An 18,402-nucleotide genomic window follows, 5' to 3' on the forward strand; every position below is an offset into this window, starting at 1 on the left:
CCTGAGCACCACAGAAGGATCTGGACCTGTTCAGGCTCCATGTCCAGCCCACTCCCCTTGTCCCACTGGAGATGGGGTTCCTCCAGGAGGTGAGGACACGGGGCTCTGAGCACTCACCTACCCCAGGGCCCAGGGCCTCTTGCAGGGACAAGCGTCTTCCAAATCAACCCCCAAACCACTCCATTCCTCCGTGTGCACAACGGCAGGACAGGGTTAAAAACAGAAGCAGAAAACACCCAGCCCACTCCTTCACAGCCACAAAATCGCTAACTCACCAAAACCTTCATTTTTCTCAATTTATTTAGAAAAAAAAATTAACATGGGCAAATGAGATACCTCAGTGTTACAACAGAGTATAGAAATGTCTAGCAATAGTCAAATAATTTGATCTTTAAATACAAAATAACCACATGAACACCTAATATACAGGTTTCATCTGAATACATATTTATTAGATAAATATTAGAGGTTGTCACATCATCTAACTACATACAGCTTTGCAAGACTAGAAATCACAATTAGTTTTCTGAGCAGTTGAAAGTCTGAAATGATTTTTGCATTGTACATATGATGTACAGAGACGATGGCGTTCTGCGGGAGTCACTTCAGGCTGCACTGGTGGGGGTGTGGATGTGGGTACGTGTGAATCACCTGCGATCATGATATAAAAAATTATACAAAGTATGAATTTGGTTACAATTGTCTTCTGAAATCCCCATGTCTTTTCATTATTTCCATAGCACCCTAAAAATACACAGGTGGCAGGACTAAGTACACTGCAGCTAAATAGTACATGTAGGTAAAATAAAAACAGAACAGAACAGAACTGCCTTTCCACACAGGTCAGAGTATATTACATGAGTGAGACGGAGGTGGAGAATTCACAAACGCTAACAAACAGGATCTAGTTTTTCCACGTTAAGATGGAGTTCCAAGCCATTTTTTTTTGTTTTGTTTTGTTTCGTAAAATAAAAACAATACACATTCCGAGAGAAATGAATGCATCTGTGGACAGGTCTATTTCTCATTTACATATGTACACGTCCCTTGAGTTGCTGCTGCTTACCTGCCCTGTCTGGACGGGTCAGGCCCAAGGCCCTTTGGGAGCAGACCTGTAGCTCTCTGGGGGTTAGGGCTTCCATCAGAGAGAAAGTATTCGAAGTTTCTTAAAAAATAAAATGGCTACAGGGAACATGATAAAGCTTCAAACCAAGGAGATGGGGGTGATTGCCTGTTCCGGGCCCTTCCTGCCTGCCTGCTGGCTCCCAGACCATCTTGTGGAGTGGCGGCAGAATCGTGCCGTGGTTGGGTGGATGCTTCTCATGGGAAGGTGGCTTGCTGAGGCCTCGCTTTTGCTGAGGTCACTTATGGCTGCAAGTCGTCGTTTGAAAACATCAGGGAAGGATCTTTCTAGAGCTCGGGCCTGCTTCTGCCTACGCTGCTGGCTTGACCTGCACCTGTTACTGCCCAGGGACCATTCAGCCCCTGAGGTCGCTGCCTGTCCCTTACACCCTGGCTGAGCACCTGTCACCCTGGTTCTCAGAGCAAGGGCTGCAGGCACCGGAGCAGAGCCGGCCGGAAGGAAAGCTCTGTAATGAGCTTGCTGGTGGAGGATTGCTGGGGAGGGATCCCAGGCAACCAGGCTCAGGTGCCAGCCCAGAGATGGCAGCGAGGTGCCTGGAGCCTGGAGTGCTGGGTGGGGCTAGAACCTCTGCACTAGAAAGCTGAGGATAGGCCTGGGACGAGGATCTGGGTGCACTGTGACAGGACCCACCAGGGACCCCAGGTCTTTCTGGGAGCAAAGTCTCATGGCAGGAAGCAGGAGCTGCTAAAGAAGGCATCTGTCAGTTTGTCTACAGCTGAACATTCCAGATATCAGAAACAGCATGGCCACCTGCCAGGCCACAGGCACTGGGCAGGGACAACCATAAGCTACCTGGGGATGTCCCCGCCAGCTGACCTGGGGATGGTTCTTAACAGTGGGCCGCCTGGTCTTCCAACTTCCAGCGAAGCCACTCATTCTGTTCGTCCCTCACCTGTACAAATAGCCCTGGTTGCTTTTTTGTTTTTGTTTTTTTAAAAAAGGACTCGGTTTTTGTTGTTGAGTCAAGGTATTTTAAAAACACCAGCAAAGGCTATAACCAGGTCATGAAAATGTTGGATATTATCAAAGACAATACTAAAATATTCACAAAGATATTTACAAAAGCGATTCTTAAAATAAGTGATTTGCATACTGAACAACACACTGTTTGAAAAAACCTCAACGACGACGACAACAGGGACAAAGGAAGAGAAGGGGCGGCGGCGGGGGGGATGGCAGCTTTCCCTCCGAAAACCTTGTGCCGTTTGGTACAGTGACTGCATGTCAACAGCTGAGGCCACCTTTCTGATCTGATCCACAGAAGAGTGCCGGGGACCACCCACCACAGAGGGAGACGGGAGAGTGACGGTGACCAGGGACACTGACAGTGGACGGCAGGGCAGAAGAGCGCCCTGGGTGGCAGCAGCAGGTAAGGGCGCAAAGAATTTACAGATGGGACCCAAGTAACTGGACAACCCAGCATCACCACAGGCTGTGCGGCTCAGGGGACACAGACCAGCACCCTGGGGGCCCCGAAGCGGGTGGAGTTAAGCAGTGGAGGAAGACCAGAGCCGCTCTTGTGGAGCGAGCTCAGCGGGGGAAGCTGGTGCCACAGGGACACCACAAGTGGCCACAGGGACATTCTGGCGTATGCAGCAGTGAACACAAATGGGTGGATAGGGAGGCCGGAGAGAGATGCGGGGTGCGGAGCTCCTTCTGCCCCCGAGGCCTCGTGTCCTGCGCTGGCCCTGCCTCTCTGCGGCACCGCAGCCACCCGGCGGACAGAGGACACAGGGGAGTGGATGTCCCATGGAACAGTCTCGCAGAGGCGGGTGGGTGATGGGGAACTACACACGGAGGGAAACCGTCCGCTTGCCGTCCAAGTGCGACGTTCCTGTCCTCCAGAGCTGTCAACCGCAGCTTGAGGCGAAGTTGTGAGTGGCTGGCTCTTATGTGACACTGGCTGGTGACATCCCCCCACGGCCCCCAGCCCAGGGCACAATCATTCTGGCCGGACGCGCACGCACGCGCTCTCTGTGCCTCAAGGCTGGGCCCTGGTTTGGGTCCCCCAAGATGGATCACCCTGATGCACTGTCTTGGCTCCAGGGACCCTGTCCCCTCTTTCCCACCAGTCCCCAGGCAGGAACAGCAGGCCCTCCCTCAGACACAGAACCTTGTCCTCTCCGCCTTCTGAGGGAGCGTTCACAGGGCATCTCTCGGCTTCGAGGTTGGAGGTCAGAACCTCAGCCCTTGGCCCCAGAGATTTCTGCCTTCCCAGGGGTTTGTGCTTTTCTGTGGTGGGCAGCCAGTATCACTGCAGCCAGCTGTCACTGCTCCTCCAAGGTTGGGGTCCGGGGGGGTCTCAGGGAGCCCTCGCTCAGGCTCCAGTCACTGGAAGGGGGCTCCAAGCAAGGAAGCACGGAGCAGGGCTACAGTTTAGAAACTGGAAGAACCTTGGGGGCACCAAAAGGTTGAGTGCCTCTCGCCGGGCCGCGCCCCCTCAGCAGGTCATCTTCAGGGCCTGCTCTGGCCATAGCCTTGGCCCAGGGCGTTCAGGGGGGCACTGGTTGTGGCCCCACACAGCCTTCCCCAGCCACCCCCAGCCTGTGGTCCCGGCAAGGGGTGGCCTGAGGTGCGGGCTCCCAGGGGACAAGTGTGAGGGGAAGACAGGGCAGGAGTAGGGGGGAGACCCCGCTGGGGGGCCTTCAGTTGTTCTCAAAGAGAGACAGGAGGTCGTCATTGCTATTGCTCGGAAGGTCAGGGGGGTCCAGGTAGGACAGGAGCTCGTCAGGATTGGTGAGTTCTGGCAGGAGCTGCAAAAGAGGAAGTTGGGGGTCCTCATGAGGGATTGCTGGGGGGTGCGAGGACAAGGGTCCTACAGCCTGTGACCTTCTCTGCCAGCTGTCTCCCAGGCCCACCTTGGGGCAAGCCCCACACTCACTTCAAGCCCGGAATAGAGGAGCCTTCAGCCCACTATTGCAGAACCAGGCAGGGGATTGCATTTACTTACTTATTTGGTACTACAGATTGAGACCCAGGGCCTTTGCACTGAGCTATATCTCAGCTTTCTAAAAGTTTGAGATAGTCTTGGGCTAAATCACTCAGGCTAGGCCCCAACTTGCAATCCTCCTGCCTCAACCTCCCAGAGGGCTGGGATTACAGGTGTGTACCACCACACCTGGCCCCTCAGATGTGCCATGAGCAGCTGTGGGCCACCTAGCAGAGGCCACATGGTGTCCCATGGGAGCGTGAGGACTGAGGGTATGGGGAGGCCAGAGAGCCTCTCAGTGGCCACCCATAGACCCATCCTCAGAACTTTCAGGTGAGCCTGTGGCTGGCCCACTGTCCTCTATCCTTTCCTGTGACTTGGAGTCTATGTCCACGGAGGGAGGGGACCTCATGAATCTAAAGATCCTCGCACTGGCCTGGAAGGGGCTGGTGGGAGCACAGATGCCCACCAAGATGGCTTCATAGTGAGCACGATGCTGCCACCTTCTACCGGGCACTGTGACAGAGGAGGGCCAGGAGGGGAGGGACACGAGCAGCAAAGCCCAGCCCCTAGTGGCATCCTGTCCCCTCCCAGCTGGCCCTGTCCAGCTGCCTAACCCCAACCATCCATTCCATGTCCCCGACCTTCCTGACCAGTTAGGCCTATAGGAGGGAGACTCCCGAGGCTCAGCGGCTCCAACCCAGGTGGTGACCCGAAGCCGACCTCACTGCCCCCCCCGCACCCCCCCCCCGTCACTCCACACAGGGGCTGCTTTGGGGGAGCGATGGAGCAAGCGGAAGCAGGGAATGGACAACACGTGGACAAAACACTGCAGACAGACATGATTGGCAAGACAGCAGGGCCCTGTCTTGCCCAGCGCTACTCTGGCCTAGGGCCGGAGAGGGGCAGACACAGAGACAGCAAGCTCAACATGGGGCGGGGTGAGGACGAGGCTGGGAAAGAGGAAAGGGGCCCTCTGGGCTGCCTTCAGAGCCCCGGAGGACCCTGCAGGGCCTGGGTGGAAGGGTCAGGGCCGGGAACGGGACTGTGGCCAAGGGGCCTGAGGGTAGGGGCCTTCAGGGACTCCCCACACGGGGCTTCCTGGTGCTGGAGCCAGGGGAGGTTGGCTGGGGCCCACCCACCACCCACCCAGCTTTCCCACCGGGGCGCTGTGCCCTCAACACCCCCCCTTCTCTCGGGCAGGTCCTGGTGTCAGGCCTGGCCCCAGGCCAAGGCACACGGTGTGACCCCAACTTACATCCAGCGAAGGCTCCGGCATGTCGGATGCTCCCTGTGCTCCGGCCTGACCCTCTAAGGCTGAGGAGGGGTTAAAGGTCAGGTCGCTGTGTGGATGGTTGCTGGGAGCGGCCTGTGGCGGCTGCCGGGGAGGCTGGGAAGGAGGAGGAGGAGGAGGAGCCCCACTGTGATGTAATGGAGGCCCTGACTGGCTGCTGGGGTGTGGTACGTGCAAACCTTGTTGTATGGAGGGATGGGGCTGGTCAGAACTGCCAGCGTGGGGCATCTGGAGGAGGAGAGAGCAGGAGAGAAGAGAGGTGAGGTGACGAGGTACAGCGACGAGATGCCTGGAGAAAATGAAAACCAACAAACCGAGGGGATCACGAGCCCCAAAACAAAGCCGCCCCTTTAGCTGACAGGTGGTTACTGCGTTTTTTCTTGAGACATGATCTCACTATGTATTGAGACTGGTCTTGAACTGACTGTGTAAGCCAGATCCTGCCTTGGCCTCCCAAGGCTGGGACGACAGGCGTGTGCCACACGCCCAGGTGCTTTTCTTTTTGTTTTTGCCAGAAAAACAGAATCTGTCCTCCCACAACCTGCTGCTGAGCAGGAAGCCCTGGAGAGGGAGGTGGAGAGCGGGCCGCTCAGGGCTCGGAGCTGCAAGGGCTTAGAGACGGGTGCTTCTGAGGTCCTCTGTCCCCCATCTCAACACTGTCCCCACAACAAACAACAGCGAGGGCAGGATGGAGAAGCCGATGGGCATGTTCCGGGCTCGGTGAGGCGGTGGGTGCTGCTGGCGGGCGGTGCAGGCCCCCAAGGGCCGGGGTGGCATAGAGCAGACGCAGACACACAGCACAGGGCAGGCATGCAGCTCGGGACTGGGACTGTGCCCCAAGTGGCCTCGGGCAGGGGGTGAAGCTGGGCACCGAGGCCATGCACCCTGGCCGGTCGCCCAGGAGGGCACTTGGCTGATGTCAGGGGGCAGGGCAGGAACTGGGTGACCAGGCCACGTCAGCACACAGCGGTCCTTCCTCCTGACGGGCACAAGGGGGCGCCCTGGTGGTGTCCTGTCCCGGCAGCAAACCAACTAAGTTTGCAGCCGCTGGCAGGCTGTGGAGGGTGGGAATCAGACTGTGCTCCCATGTCTGGCTGCTGCTGTCCCCAGCAGGCTCTCCCTGGGGTGCAGGTGACATCTGCAAGGCCTCACTCACTCAGCAGCCAGACAGGGCCCCAGCCCCAACTGCCCTCTACCAGGCTTCTGGTCCCCTCACCCCTGCCCCACTGGCAGCACAGAAAACATTTCCAAGTTCCTCTGTCCTGAGTTTCGAGCCCAGCAGCCCCCTCACCCCAGCTCCGCCTCATTTCTGCTGTAAGCGGCTCCCCAGGCCCTCTGTGGGTTGGCCTCTGCCCACAGCCCGGGTGGCTCCTTCTCGGGTGCACAGCCCCACTCTAAAGCGACACTGGTGGCAAGGTGTGCTCAATGATCAGGGGCGTTAGACAACTATGGGGCTGGGGTGGGGGGACTATATGGGGAAGATGCAGGGAGGGGCTGGGGAGGGAGGCAAGGCCACCCGGCTCCCAGCTCCCGCTCGTAGCTGTGGACACTCTTCCTCACCCTGCAGATGCCTCGCAGTGTCCAGCGCAGGTCAGATGGTCCCTGGCCTTAGGACACAGCCGTTCCCTCAACCCCGGTATGGGCTGGAATATCTCCGGGCGGGGAGGGTCTGGTCATCACTGAGCCCCTGGCCGGAGCATTCCGGCCAGTCCAGATGTGTGTGGGGACCCCTCCTGACTGTGTGCTTGACTCTGACTGCCCCCCCCCCAAGGCACGGCTGTACTTCTTGGTCTGGCTGCCTTCCAGTGAGGGGAAGGATGGGGCACAGTAGGGGGCATCAACCCACGGGCCCAGGTGCCCTGCACAGAGAGCCCTGGCAGCAGTGCTAACAGAGGGCAGGACAAAGCCTGGCTGGGAGGTGGAAGTGGAGGCCCTTCCCGCTGCCACCTTCCAGGGTTAGGGTCCTTCAGAGCTTGCGACGTGTGTTTATGCACATACGCTTTTCCTGGGGGTGCAGTGCTAAGGTCCCAGGGAGCAGGGCCAAGGAAGAAGCCCCCGGTCCCAGCAGGTGAGCCCCACAGGGCCATTAACATCTGCCTCACGAAGGAAGATCAGGGCCCCTTTTTTCCTGCCACATGGCAGGTGGGAGAGCTGGCATAATCGTCCCCACTCAGGCCCCCTGACCCACTGCCAGGCCCTGGAGAGCCCTGGGCCCCTCTCTCTACCTTGCTTGGTCTTCAGCAACTGCCCCTATCCCAGAGGTGAGAGACCAGCATGACTGAGGCCTCCAACAAGCCACTTTAGCTCTTGGGCCTCAATTTCCCCAAAATTCAAATTGTTCTAGCTCCACCCACACCCCTCCAGAAATGGTGTCTATGAGTACAAGGCCTCTGCCCTGCTCATACCTGGCACAAATGAACATGGGGCACGGCTCAGAAAACACTGGATAAACAAGAAGTGTCCAGCTTGTGCTAATAGGGACTTGGAAAGACGGCTGGCTCCTGCCACAGCTGCTGGGGCCACCCTGGGGTGGGATAAAGTCCTACATGGCTGGAAGCCTATGCATCAGTGTAAACGTGTGAGTGAGGGAGAGGGACGGCAGTGTAGCATGGCGGTGGTGTACCTACGTGTGTGCGTGTGTCTGTCGTGTGTGTGTGTGGGGAGGAGCCTGGAGGTCCCTCCAGCTCTGGAGAATCCAAAGTCCTAAATAAAACAGCCAAGTTCATGGAGGCCCATGGACCACACCAGACCTCTTCCTCACTTCTGAGCCCCGGATTCCATTCTTAGGTTTTCCCCTTTGCCCGGGAGGGAACCAGGGCTTCCATATCAGAAGGGTACTGAGGGGGAGCCCTCTGCCCCAGCAAGCCCCAGGTGGAGTCTGGGGGGCAGACAGGGAGAGTGGGAAGTAGAGGAGGAGGCGGTACTCACAGTTTCCTGCATGGGGTGACTGAGGGGCTTCTCGAGGGCGGCCATGGTGTTGGGCATGTCTGGGGGGTGGGAGAGCTGGGGGGGCCCATGCATGAAGTCATTCATGGATGTCCCGCCGGGGTTCCCATGGGGGAAGTCAAAGTTGCCATGGCCCTGGTAGTTGTTGCCTAGGGAAAGAACAAGATGGGGACAAGGGTCACCCAGAGGGTAGATGGCCACCCTCAGGAAACACAGGGTACAAAGGTCCAAGCCAGGTCCTTTCTCTCTGCAGGATGCAGTGCGTGGTAGCCTCAGCCCGTGGGCCCGGGGATCCTGGTGCATGTTCTGCTGCTGAGGTGGAGGGGCAGAGTGCAGAGGGGACCACCAGTTCCCTCAGGGCGCAAGGACACAGAGCAAGGCCCAAGCCAGCATCTGCACAGGAGCTGCTGGGCTCTTTCCCTGAGCTCATGCTTCCTAACAGGGACTCAGGCCCACAGTCTTCCGCTGAGTCCACAGAGAAAGCGGCACCAGGGGCAAAATGACCCGGATGGGGACCGCTGTCCAGCCTCTCCAGCCACTGCTCTCTACCACATGGCAAGGACAAGACTCAGGGTCAGCGTGCTGGACGCTGAGGTCCAGGCATGCCGTGGGACTCCAGTGAGGTGTGCTCATGTCACTGGGCTGCTCATCAAGTGGGGGCATGGGGGTCATAGAAACAGGGTCTTGGTGGGGAGATGCCACCCTGGGCGTCAGGGAGGGGATTTTCGAGGAAGCAAGCAGAATGGGAAGTGAAGCTTGGTCTGACCAGCAGGGAGTCCTAGAAGGAGTCAGAGACAGTAACCTGGGTGGCCAGGGCTGGAACCCCTGGTGCTGGATTCAGGCCCTGGCAGGGTGGGAGAGCTGGAGGGACAGCGACAATAACAGATGTCACAGAAAAACACAGGTGGGCTTGGAGGGGCAGTCGCTATCGCAGCAAGCAGAGCAGGTTCTGATGCTCCTGGCATGGGCTGCTGTCACCGCAGGTCTAGAGACCTGAGGATTGTTTTTTGGGAGGTGTGTCACCTCTATCTCTCCATTCCCCTCACCTTCCCCCCAGTACTGGGAAGTGAACCCAAGGCCTTTGCAAACGGAGCTACACACACCCTCAGCCCTTTAAAAAAATTTAACTTAAAAAAATTAATTTTAATTTTAAGAAATTTTTAAAAAAAAGTATTTTAAAAATTTAAAAAATTCTTTAAGGGTATTTCATCTGCAGCTTTGCTGATGGGAAACTTAAAAGATTACTGCACAAAGATAGGTGACCTCCTCCAGATCGCTCAGCACAGACACCCTGTGCCCCGCTGGGCTGGGGGCTGCCTCTGTCTCCCTCCATCACCCACCTTGGCTGCCGTAGTCATTGGAGTTGGTGCCCCCAGGGGGCGGTGGGAGTGGGTAGGGGGATGGGCCGGGGCCCAGGGCCGCGATCATCTCCATGACGTTGGGCATGATCATCTGGCTGGGGCTCATGGTCTTGAACCGCTTGGAGGGGATGCCGTCCGGGTCGTCCTTGATGTGCAGGTCCGACTTGATGGGAACTGGCCGCCAGCTGCATGTGGGGTCGATGGTGACCTCTTCAAACTCGGAGCTGGGGAAGGAACAAGGAAGGGCTGAGGTTGTGGCGTGCCTGGCTTTGGGGACAGAAGCTCATGCCAGGCCCCTGGCCTGTCTCACCACACCATACCCAGGACAAAGCCTGGCAGCTGGGAAAGCCCAGAGGCTGCTCTGGGCACTGTCGCATCCTGTCTGGTTAAGTTCTACCCCTTCTGGAACACTCACTGCCCTCAGACGCAGAGCCCTGGAGGTACAGCGGTAGGCACCGAGAGGTGTGGGCAGGGTCTGCAGCCTGGCCAGGAAGTGGTCAGGGCTGCTATATTCTTCCCTTTCCCCTCTAATCCAGCAGGGGCCTCACTTACTGTTGGATGGCGTTCAGGATCCCCCACATGTACTGATCCACCTCCAGGCCCTCGAGCAGAGCAGTTTTACTGGAAGAGAGGGGCGGGGATTCAGGGCTTAGCTCTTGGATATAAGGAGGCAGGGGCACAGCCCACCCTCCAGCCTATGCCCGGGAGAGCCTGCCCTGCTATTGGTGACAGCCATACAATGGGGTCACCCAGAGCTTCCGGAACCTCAGCCCCTCTGCCAGGTCTTTAGCTCTGTTTTGGTTTGAGGGCAGGTAGAGGCCAAAGTGGAGGCCGAGGGGAAGGCCAGGCGGCAAAGCTCCAAGCAGTGGCGTCACTCACTTGCACACAGGACACCTCCAGGTCCCTCTCTCGCAATTCAGCTGCAAGTACGACTCCAGGTCAAAGCACTACAGAGGCCAGAAACAGAAAGATAGATGGGTGAGATCAGGACTTTCAGAAACTGCCTCACCACACCTTGTGGACCCTGGTTGGGAAGATTCCCAACCAGGCAAGAAGACAGGCAGAGGGCGAAGCCAAGGTGGTTTGGACCTAAAATGTTCCCCCAAAGCCCATGAGCTCCCAGGCAGGGCTTCTGGAGGGTGACTGCATCACAAGGGCTGATCGCTGACTTGTGTGAGGAGGTGGGATCTGCTCAGAAGAGCCAGGTCCTGGGTGGGGGTGGGGGTAGCCCGGAAGTATCTACAGCGTCTCCCTCTCCAGCTCCTTCCTCTCTCCTCCTCGCTGTCGGCTTCCTAGCCGCCATGGTGCGAGCAGCTTTTCCCGTGCCATGCTCTCTGCCGTGCCATCTCTGTGTTTAACCCTGCTGAACACGGACTGAAACTTCTAAAACTGTGTGTCAGAATAAACCTCTGCCTCTTTAAGCTGTGGGTGTCAGGTACTATGTCCTGGAGATGAGAGAGTAACTGAGACAAAAGGCTCTCCCACCTCTCCGCTGTTCACACCGGAGCCAGCCAGAGCCCCAGCGTCCCTCCCTGCACTGTCTGGGCCCCACATGACCCGTGCCCAGCCGCTCTCACTGTTTTATCCCAGGACAGCCTCTCTCACTGAGCCCACTGGCCATGTGGACTCCGGCCACCCTCTTGCCCAGCCCAGACCCCAAGGACAACCGGGTCAGGCTCATCCATCCATGTCAGGTAAATAAAGGGACTGTACCGCCCATCACTCGCGGTGCATTCTCTCCGAGCAGGGGAAGCCCAGGGCCAGTGTTCTCCATGGAGGGGTTGGGGGTGACAGTGGAGGACCACCCTGCACGCTCACACTGCAGCCTCTGCAGGGGTGGCTCCCTTGCACCCTTCTTCTGGGAGACCTTCCTGAGCAGCCCCACACAAAAAATCTCTCCCATCCTGGGATGGGCACATTCTTCTGAGTTCTGTCACAGACTTCCGGGACTGTGACAGTCACTCGCTCCACAGCCCAACCTGGACACCACATCAGGGCAAAGCCCTAGACACAGCAGCAAACCAGGCAGAGGCGGCCTTGCCCGCTGGTCCTGAACCCCGCTGTAGGAGGGGCTGGGTGGGATGTCCAGCTGGTGTCTATCATCTGCTACCATAAGGACCCCAGCCCTGAGATACAGAGATAAATGACAGTAGAAGTGACATCAGCTGCTGACCACATCCCAGAAGGCAGAAGACGGGTCCTACCCCTGCCATCCCCGCCAGACTCCAGGTGGCTGGACCTGTACCCCTCACCTGGACATGCTTGCAATCGTGGCCTCGAGCAGGCAGCTGGATGCGCCGGAATGTGATGGGGCACTTCAGGGACACCTTGATGGCCGTCTGCTCCACACCATCCTCTCCGTTCAGGGTTGTGTTGCCCGAGGAGGCAGCCACGCTGCTGAAGTTCCGCTTGACTGTGGGGGCGGGGCACAGGCAGGTGAGGAGGATGGGGCAGTCCCGGGGTGGTCTGCACTGCGCATGCTCCTGGGCAAGCCCTGGCTCCCCTCCCTCAAGCATGGAGCTGCTTGCGGCTCCGCAGAAGAGGCCCCGCCTCCGCCAGAACAGGGGATTCTGCAAAGCTGGCAGAAACCCAGCCTGGCACTTCTCTAATTTACTGGGTCAGCAAAAAGCCCCTTCTGTGGCTTTTGCTCTCCATTGTGCTCTGTGGGAATGGGAAGGACAACCGCCTGGTGGGATTCGGGGTGGAAGGAGCAATGGGTAGAAGCTGAATTGGGGCGGGGGGCAGGCACGGTGCACCGGGGGCCGTCACCTCTGGCTCCCACTCATACACTTACTTTTGGTGATGCAGTGCTCGGCCGGCAGGAGGCGCTTCTTCAGCAGGCCCTGCAGCACCGAGCGCACGGAGGGCCGGTGCACCAGCTGCAGCACGAACAGGTGCGACTGTGGGAGACAGCGACAGTGCTTATCCCCAACCGCTGTGCCACCTGTACCACCCGCTGCTCCATGGCCTAGGTTGCTCCCAGACCCGGGGGTCCCCAAGATCTCGAGGATGCCTCTCTGGGAGAGGGTCCTCCAGGTGCTGGCAGAGGAAGCCCTAGAAGGTGGAGATCCCGGGCTGAGGTCACTACTCTGGCACGGCAAGGTGTCAAGTGGACTTTGACCCTGAAACAGCTGGATGTGGCTATGGGAGACGCAGCACCAGGGCTGGAGCCCAGCAGACTTCTTGTCCTCCCCTACCACGGCGCCTCCCCTGCGTCTTCAGCCCTCCTCCAGGAAGTCTCCCGGGACTGCACCCCAACCACCCTGGCTACACAGCCTTGAACAACACTCCTGCTCTGGTGACTTCGGTTACCGTGGCCTCAGTGGAGAACATCCCCTTGCCCTGGGTCCTCCCTCGAGTTGCCATGCAAGTTTCCCAAGGAAGCCCTGTGTGCCAGCACCTGCACCTGATCTCCAGGGACAAGATCAAACTGTCTCAAGAGCAGAGTCCTGGGTGGTAGGGACATATGCACACACCCCTCTAAGACAACGGGTCTGGGTGACAAAGGGAGAACAGTTGGTGTAGCACGGGTGGGTCTGGGGGAAAATGTGGGTGGAATATAAAAATCACAGGCACATGAGGGGAGGGGAGACCGCAGCACTGAAGGACACAGTGCTCCACCAATGAAAGACGTGGGCGGCTACTGGGGGGGCGGAGTTGCCAGGATGGGCGGGGCCAGAGCTTTGATCACTTGGCAGCCCAGGGACAAGGGACAGCAACTTAGGACATGGCTGGGGAAGGCGAGGCAAGGACCCTGTGGCCTTGCATGCGTCCCAGCCCGGGGACCGCCATACTCACACAGCAGCAGGCGGTGACCGTGATCTGGATGGTGTTGCGGCCCGGCTGGCACACGTGCTTGAGGTGCAGAGGCTTGTGCGAGGTCTTGTTGTCCCCCCGCTCGATGGTGAGCGGCGTGGCGTTGACGCTGACCTGCACTGAGGCCGGCCAGTTGGTGTTCATCTGCCGGTCCTCATGGTGGTAGCACTTGAACTGCAGCTCTAGGTCTGACCTGTGGGGGGGCATTCGGGACAGGGCTCGGTTCGGCTGGAAGTCCCCTGCACCTGTGCATCCACGGACCTTGCTCTGCTTCATCTACCCAACACCCCTACCCCAGTCCTGGTTTGGGTTGCAACCTCCCCTTTGGATGACTCCGCTCCCCAGGGAGAGACAGAGGGACAAAAGAATAGACCCCTTGTGGCAGCTAGAAAACCCTGGTGGCAGTAGCCTCTCCTCTCATGCTAAGGTGCTTGAGCCAGCCTAGCTCTGTGCAGTGCCGGAAGTCACCCAGCGTAAGCATCCCATGTCCTGAATACCTTCCCAGTTCTGAGTCCCTGGCAAGCCCCCGGCAGCTGGCTCAGGGGTGTGAGTCTGTGACGGAGTGTGCATAGGTATGCCTGGGTCATAGCAGAGAGCAACTCCAGCCCTCAGGGTGCTCACAGGGCAACTGGGAGGACTCTAGTCTCAGGCATGGGGTACAGTCTCAGAAACCTTGCCCAAGGACAAAGGACTCGACAGGTGGCCTCCAAGACCCAGGCCGCCACCTCAACTCTGCACGCGGCAGCGAGAGAATCACACCTGTGATTTCCTGGCTAGCCTCAGCTTCCTGGTTTGTCAAAGGGGAAAGTACGGCCGGGCCCCAAGGTCTCAGCCAGGCCCAGCCCAGGAGGCGACTCTAGGTCCTGCCCATGCCTGCTGGCCCAGCCCCACCGCTCCTGCCAGTCTCCTGTCTACACTGTGGCTATGGCTGCAAGAGCGATGTCCAATTCTTCACCGCTTTTCCCTCTTGCCAGCTCAGGACCTCTCCTGGGATGCCCTCTTCCTCAGCCTTGTGGACGAGCTGGCACCTCGTCCTCCGGGAAGTCCCCTGCGACCCAGGACTGGGTTGAGTGACGGTAGCCCCCAGTCCTAGGACCATGCCGTCTTGGCCTCGGTCCCTCCCTGTGCCTGTGGGTTCACAGGACGCCCCCAGGGCAGGTGACAGGAGGCTGCTGCTACCACCTATGCAAGGCCACACCCAGCCCAGGGCAGCGGGTGACCCCAGGGCCCCCTCCACGCTCACCTCCACATCAGCGTCTGGTGCACGGTGGGCCGCAGGTGGAACACGTGGTTGCTGACGGCCAGGTTGTGCTCCAGGCGGAAGGGCTCCAGCACCACGCCGTCCCGCACGGGGAACGTGAGCCGCAGCTCGTCATTGTGGTTGGCTGGGGACAGGGCACGGGTGAGCCTCGTATGGCTGGCTGCAATACCCCGGGTCACGTGCTCGGGGGACACAGCCGTGGGAGCCAGAGCCACAGAAGCGCACTAGGGGATCCTTTCAAGTCCATCTGACCACGCGCTCCTCCTCTGCCACTGGCTCTCTGCTGTCAGCCCCCTGCTCCTTTTTGCCCCTCCCCCAGGGAGCCCAACTTCCATGCCCCAGCTCCTAGCTGAAGGGGGGCCGGGGCCCTTACCTGGGGGCGGGGGCAGAGCACTCATATTTGGCTTGATGTCAGGCGGGAAGGGTGGTTTGACATCTTGGCTGGGGGACAGGTAGGGGGGGATGTTGCTCCCAGGGGTCATGGGAGGTGTGGGGTTCCCTGGAACAGGCGAGTGGGGGTAATTGGCCACAGGAACCGGCCTGGGAGGCTGGAGGAGAGAGAAACCACAGACAGGTTACAAGGTCGCAGGGGTGGGAGAGGCTACGGCTAGGAATGTGCACCCCGCCTTCTCCGGGGGGAAACCGCTCTCTCCTGCAGGCCTCGGCTCCCCCTTGGGAGGCCAGCTGGCCCAGGGAGGATCGCCATCCCTGTCCGGGTGCACACTGCGGGCTTGGATGGACACACACTTCCAGGCCCATTTGACAGATGGGGACACTGATGCTCAGGGGGATGGAGGGCTCGCCTGACCCACAAGGGAGGACAGGAGAGTGGGAATCAGCCAGACAGGCTCCCCACACCTGTGTCCCCAGGCCCCTGCCTGGGTCCCTGTTCCCAGGAGCCCCTCTCCTCTCTCTCAGGCCTCTGCTCACCCTTGTCCTCAGTTCACCACCTTGCCAAGCTGCGGCCTCTCTGTGCCCCAGAGTGGACAGACAGGAAGACCCCATCTCTGGACCCCCCAAAGAGGTGGGACAGGAAGAGAGAGGCCCAAGGGCAAGACTGCTGGCGACAGATTGGGGAGGGACATACCCTGTTGACACTGCCCTGGCTGTAGTTGCTGTAGCTGCTTCCGGAGAAGGTGCTGCTCTGGCCATTAAACTGCTCTGGCTGTTAAAACAAGACAGGCGGAGCTGGGAGGGGCATGGGAAGCCCCCGCACCCGATTCCCCCTGGTCCTGAGATCCACTGGATGCGGGGCTAGGATGGGGCGTGGCGGGCTGAGCAGGTCACTCCTCAGGGACAGCTTTGTGCCTCTCTGTCCTTAGCTATTACTTTAGCAAAAGAAACCGGCAACACCTAGTGTGCTGACATGGGTGCAAAACTGGTAAAGCCACGTGGCAGATGGTCATGCAGGCTGGTGAGGTCCTTTGGCAAGTTAATGTAAAATAATGAAACATCTTCATGCCTCTTAGTGTTTTTTGTTTCTTTCTTTCTTTTTTTTTTTTTTTTTTTTTTTTTGATACAGAGGCTTGCTATGTAGTTCAGGCTGGCCTTGAACTATGTAACCCAGGTCTCAAATTTGCTGGGATCCTTCTGCCTCAGCCTCCCAAGTGCTGGGATTATAAGCATGGGCCACTACACCTGGCTCCTTCTTCACTCCTAAGAGTGGATTTTAAAATAAACCTGCAAGAAAAGGCTAGATGCCTGAAGATATTTACCAAAATATTATCTCAAAAGTGAAAAATCAGGAACAATTCAAATACCCTACAGAACACTGTTATCTCCATAGAATACTGGGCAGCCCCGGAAGTGAAAGAGATGGGGCCACTGTAGCAACAAAGGCCATGTGTGTGAATTCAGGTTAGGGGAAAAACAAAACAAGATGGATTCACGATTGTAGCCTTGTAACAGTGTTCTGTGTTGGTGCCCATCTGCATGTAGAGACAGAGTTTAGACTCGGAGGGTGTAGGCTTTTTCTTTAACAACGTGTTTCCTTTATTGCTATCTTGGGTAAAGAGAAGGGAAACCTTTCTGTAAGCCTCACAAGAATAGGAACCAAGAATGGCCAAGCTGACTTCTTGGCACTTAGCTCTGAGCACAAAGGGGAAAACCAGACATATTTCCCTAGCCCTCAGTGTCACCAGGGACCATCAGGAAGATCAGAATGACACGGTGAGGTTCAGCACGTGTCAGGGAGGCTGGGGGGCCCAGCAGCCCCGAGCGTGGACTCACCTTGTAATACTGCCCCATGTTGACTGTGGGGGGTGGGTACTGCCCCGTGCTGGGTTGGCTCGGCATCCTTTGCCCCGGGTAGTTCGGAGAGGTGAGTGGCCTCGGGGGGTTGGGGGTGGGGTACTGGCCTGGCTGGGTGGGGAACTGACTGTTTGGTCCATATTGCTGGTTTCCATAGTTGGGCTGTGGTGGCAGAAAGGACAAGGGAAAGGTCGTCACGTCACAGAGGCAAAAACACCCTCCCCACCTGCACAGGGAGGCCCAGGACCCTTCCTGCTGCAACACCCAGGGACACGACGTTCTGAGAACTTGGTGACACCTTCAGAGCTTCTCAATCGCGCCACCTGGAGGAGGCTCGGTTCTAAAGTTTCCTTTGTGTCCCTCTTAGCGCTCCAGGGCTGTTTCCCAGGGTGACAGAGACACTCAGGCCAAAGGGTGCACTTCCAGAAAGAGGACGCCTCTGCATCCTGAGGCTGGCTCTGGGTGGCGCTGTCTCTGAATCCCACTGAACACAACACAGGCCCAGTGCTCAGCTCCCGGCCATCGGCAACCTGCCGTCCATGCAGAGGCCTGGAGAACTGGCTGGCGAAGGGACAAGACTAAGAGTGCCACCTCGGCCGCCTTCCCTGTCTGTAAATCAGCAGATGCTTAGAGGCACCTGCATCCCAGACACGGGGATGTCACGTGCCGTGAAGTCAGTGGTTTCTTCCCTGTCGGCTGACCCTCTGTCTCTCTTGTCCTCCAGGCTCCTGGGTCCAGCAGGTGACCGCTGTACTCCAGAGAGGGAGCACCTGGCACCATGCCCAGAAGAGGCATTACGTAGCTAGGGGGGAAGCCATGCTGTGTGACAAGGATGAGTCCTTTGGTGAAAACAGCCTTTGGGGTGCTCTCTGGGGCAGATGGGGGTGGGGCATAGATGCAGGTACAGAGCTGACGACCTAAGGACTCTGCCTTGGCCTCCACTGAGATCACCTCCCTTGGGGCTGGTGGCTCCAAGGCTGGGCTCACAGACACGTCCCCGGTGTAGGTAGCGGGGCCCCTGGGGTTCTGGGGAGAGGGCCTGGGAGCTATGTGAGGCCACGCACTGGAAGTGAAGCAGCTGCTTGAGGTCTCCCCAGGGACCTAGGAGGTGACCCCAGTCCTTTTCTGGCCCCTCCTTTAACTGGTGCCAACTAGGGCCAGGGCCAGGGGCTGACCCAGCCTCCTGGGTGTTTCAACTTCACTCAAGTCTCTCTTCCTGGATACAGCCCACCCCTACCAGCTGGCACCCACCCAGTGTGCTCCAGGGGTGCTGGGTAGGACCTGAATGGACATTCAAGGCTCTTCCTTCTTTGGAATGGACACTCGCTACAAGCCTAAGCAGGCGGCCACAATCTGGGAGCAGACAGAGGAAGTGACCTAAGGGTGAGTGTGTAGGAGGAG

The 18,402-nt window shown here is 58.2% G+C and overlaps 1 protein-coding gene across 2 annotated transcripts in view; it reads right to left on the reverse strand.

The window, feature by feature from the left end:
• Positions 1-282: 282 nt before the first annotated feature.
• Positions 283-18,402, reverse strand: part of Zmiz1 (zinc finger, MIZ-type containing 1) — a gene marked incomplete in the record, with an annotated part of 196,207 nt that continues 178,087 nt past the window's right edge. For both annotated transcript variants that reach the window (XM_005389890.2, XM_005389892.2), the window contains 13 exon segments: positions 283-3,897; positions 5,332-5,595; positions 8,296-8,462; positions 9,654-9,898; positions 10,227-10,295; positions 10,554-10,621; positions 11,927-12,087; positions 12,469-12,574; positions 13,473-13,683; positions 14,734-14,875; positions 15,125-15,299; positions 15,839-15,916; positions 16,981-17,163. In XM_005389890.2, the coding sequence (XP_005389947.1) occupies positions 3,790-3,897; positions 5,332-5,595; positions 8,296-8,462; positions 9,654-9,898; positions 10,227-10,295; positions 10,554-10,621; positions 11,927-12,087; positions 12,469-12,574; positions 13,473-13,683; positions 14,734-14,875; positions 15,125-15,299; positions 15,839-15,916; positions 16,981-17,163 (1,977 nt within the window).

Source organism: Chinchilla lanigera, unplaced genomic scaffold, assembly GCF_000276665.1.
Source record: "Chinchilla lanigera isolate Chin_1 unplaced genomic scaffold, ChiLan1.0 scaffold00036, whole genome shotgun sequence".
Classification (NCBI taxonomy): domain Eukaryota; kingdom Metazoa; phylum Chordata; class Mammalia; order Rodentia; family Chinchillidae; genus Chinchilla; species Chinchilla lanigera.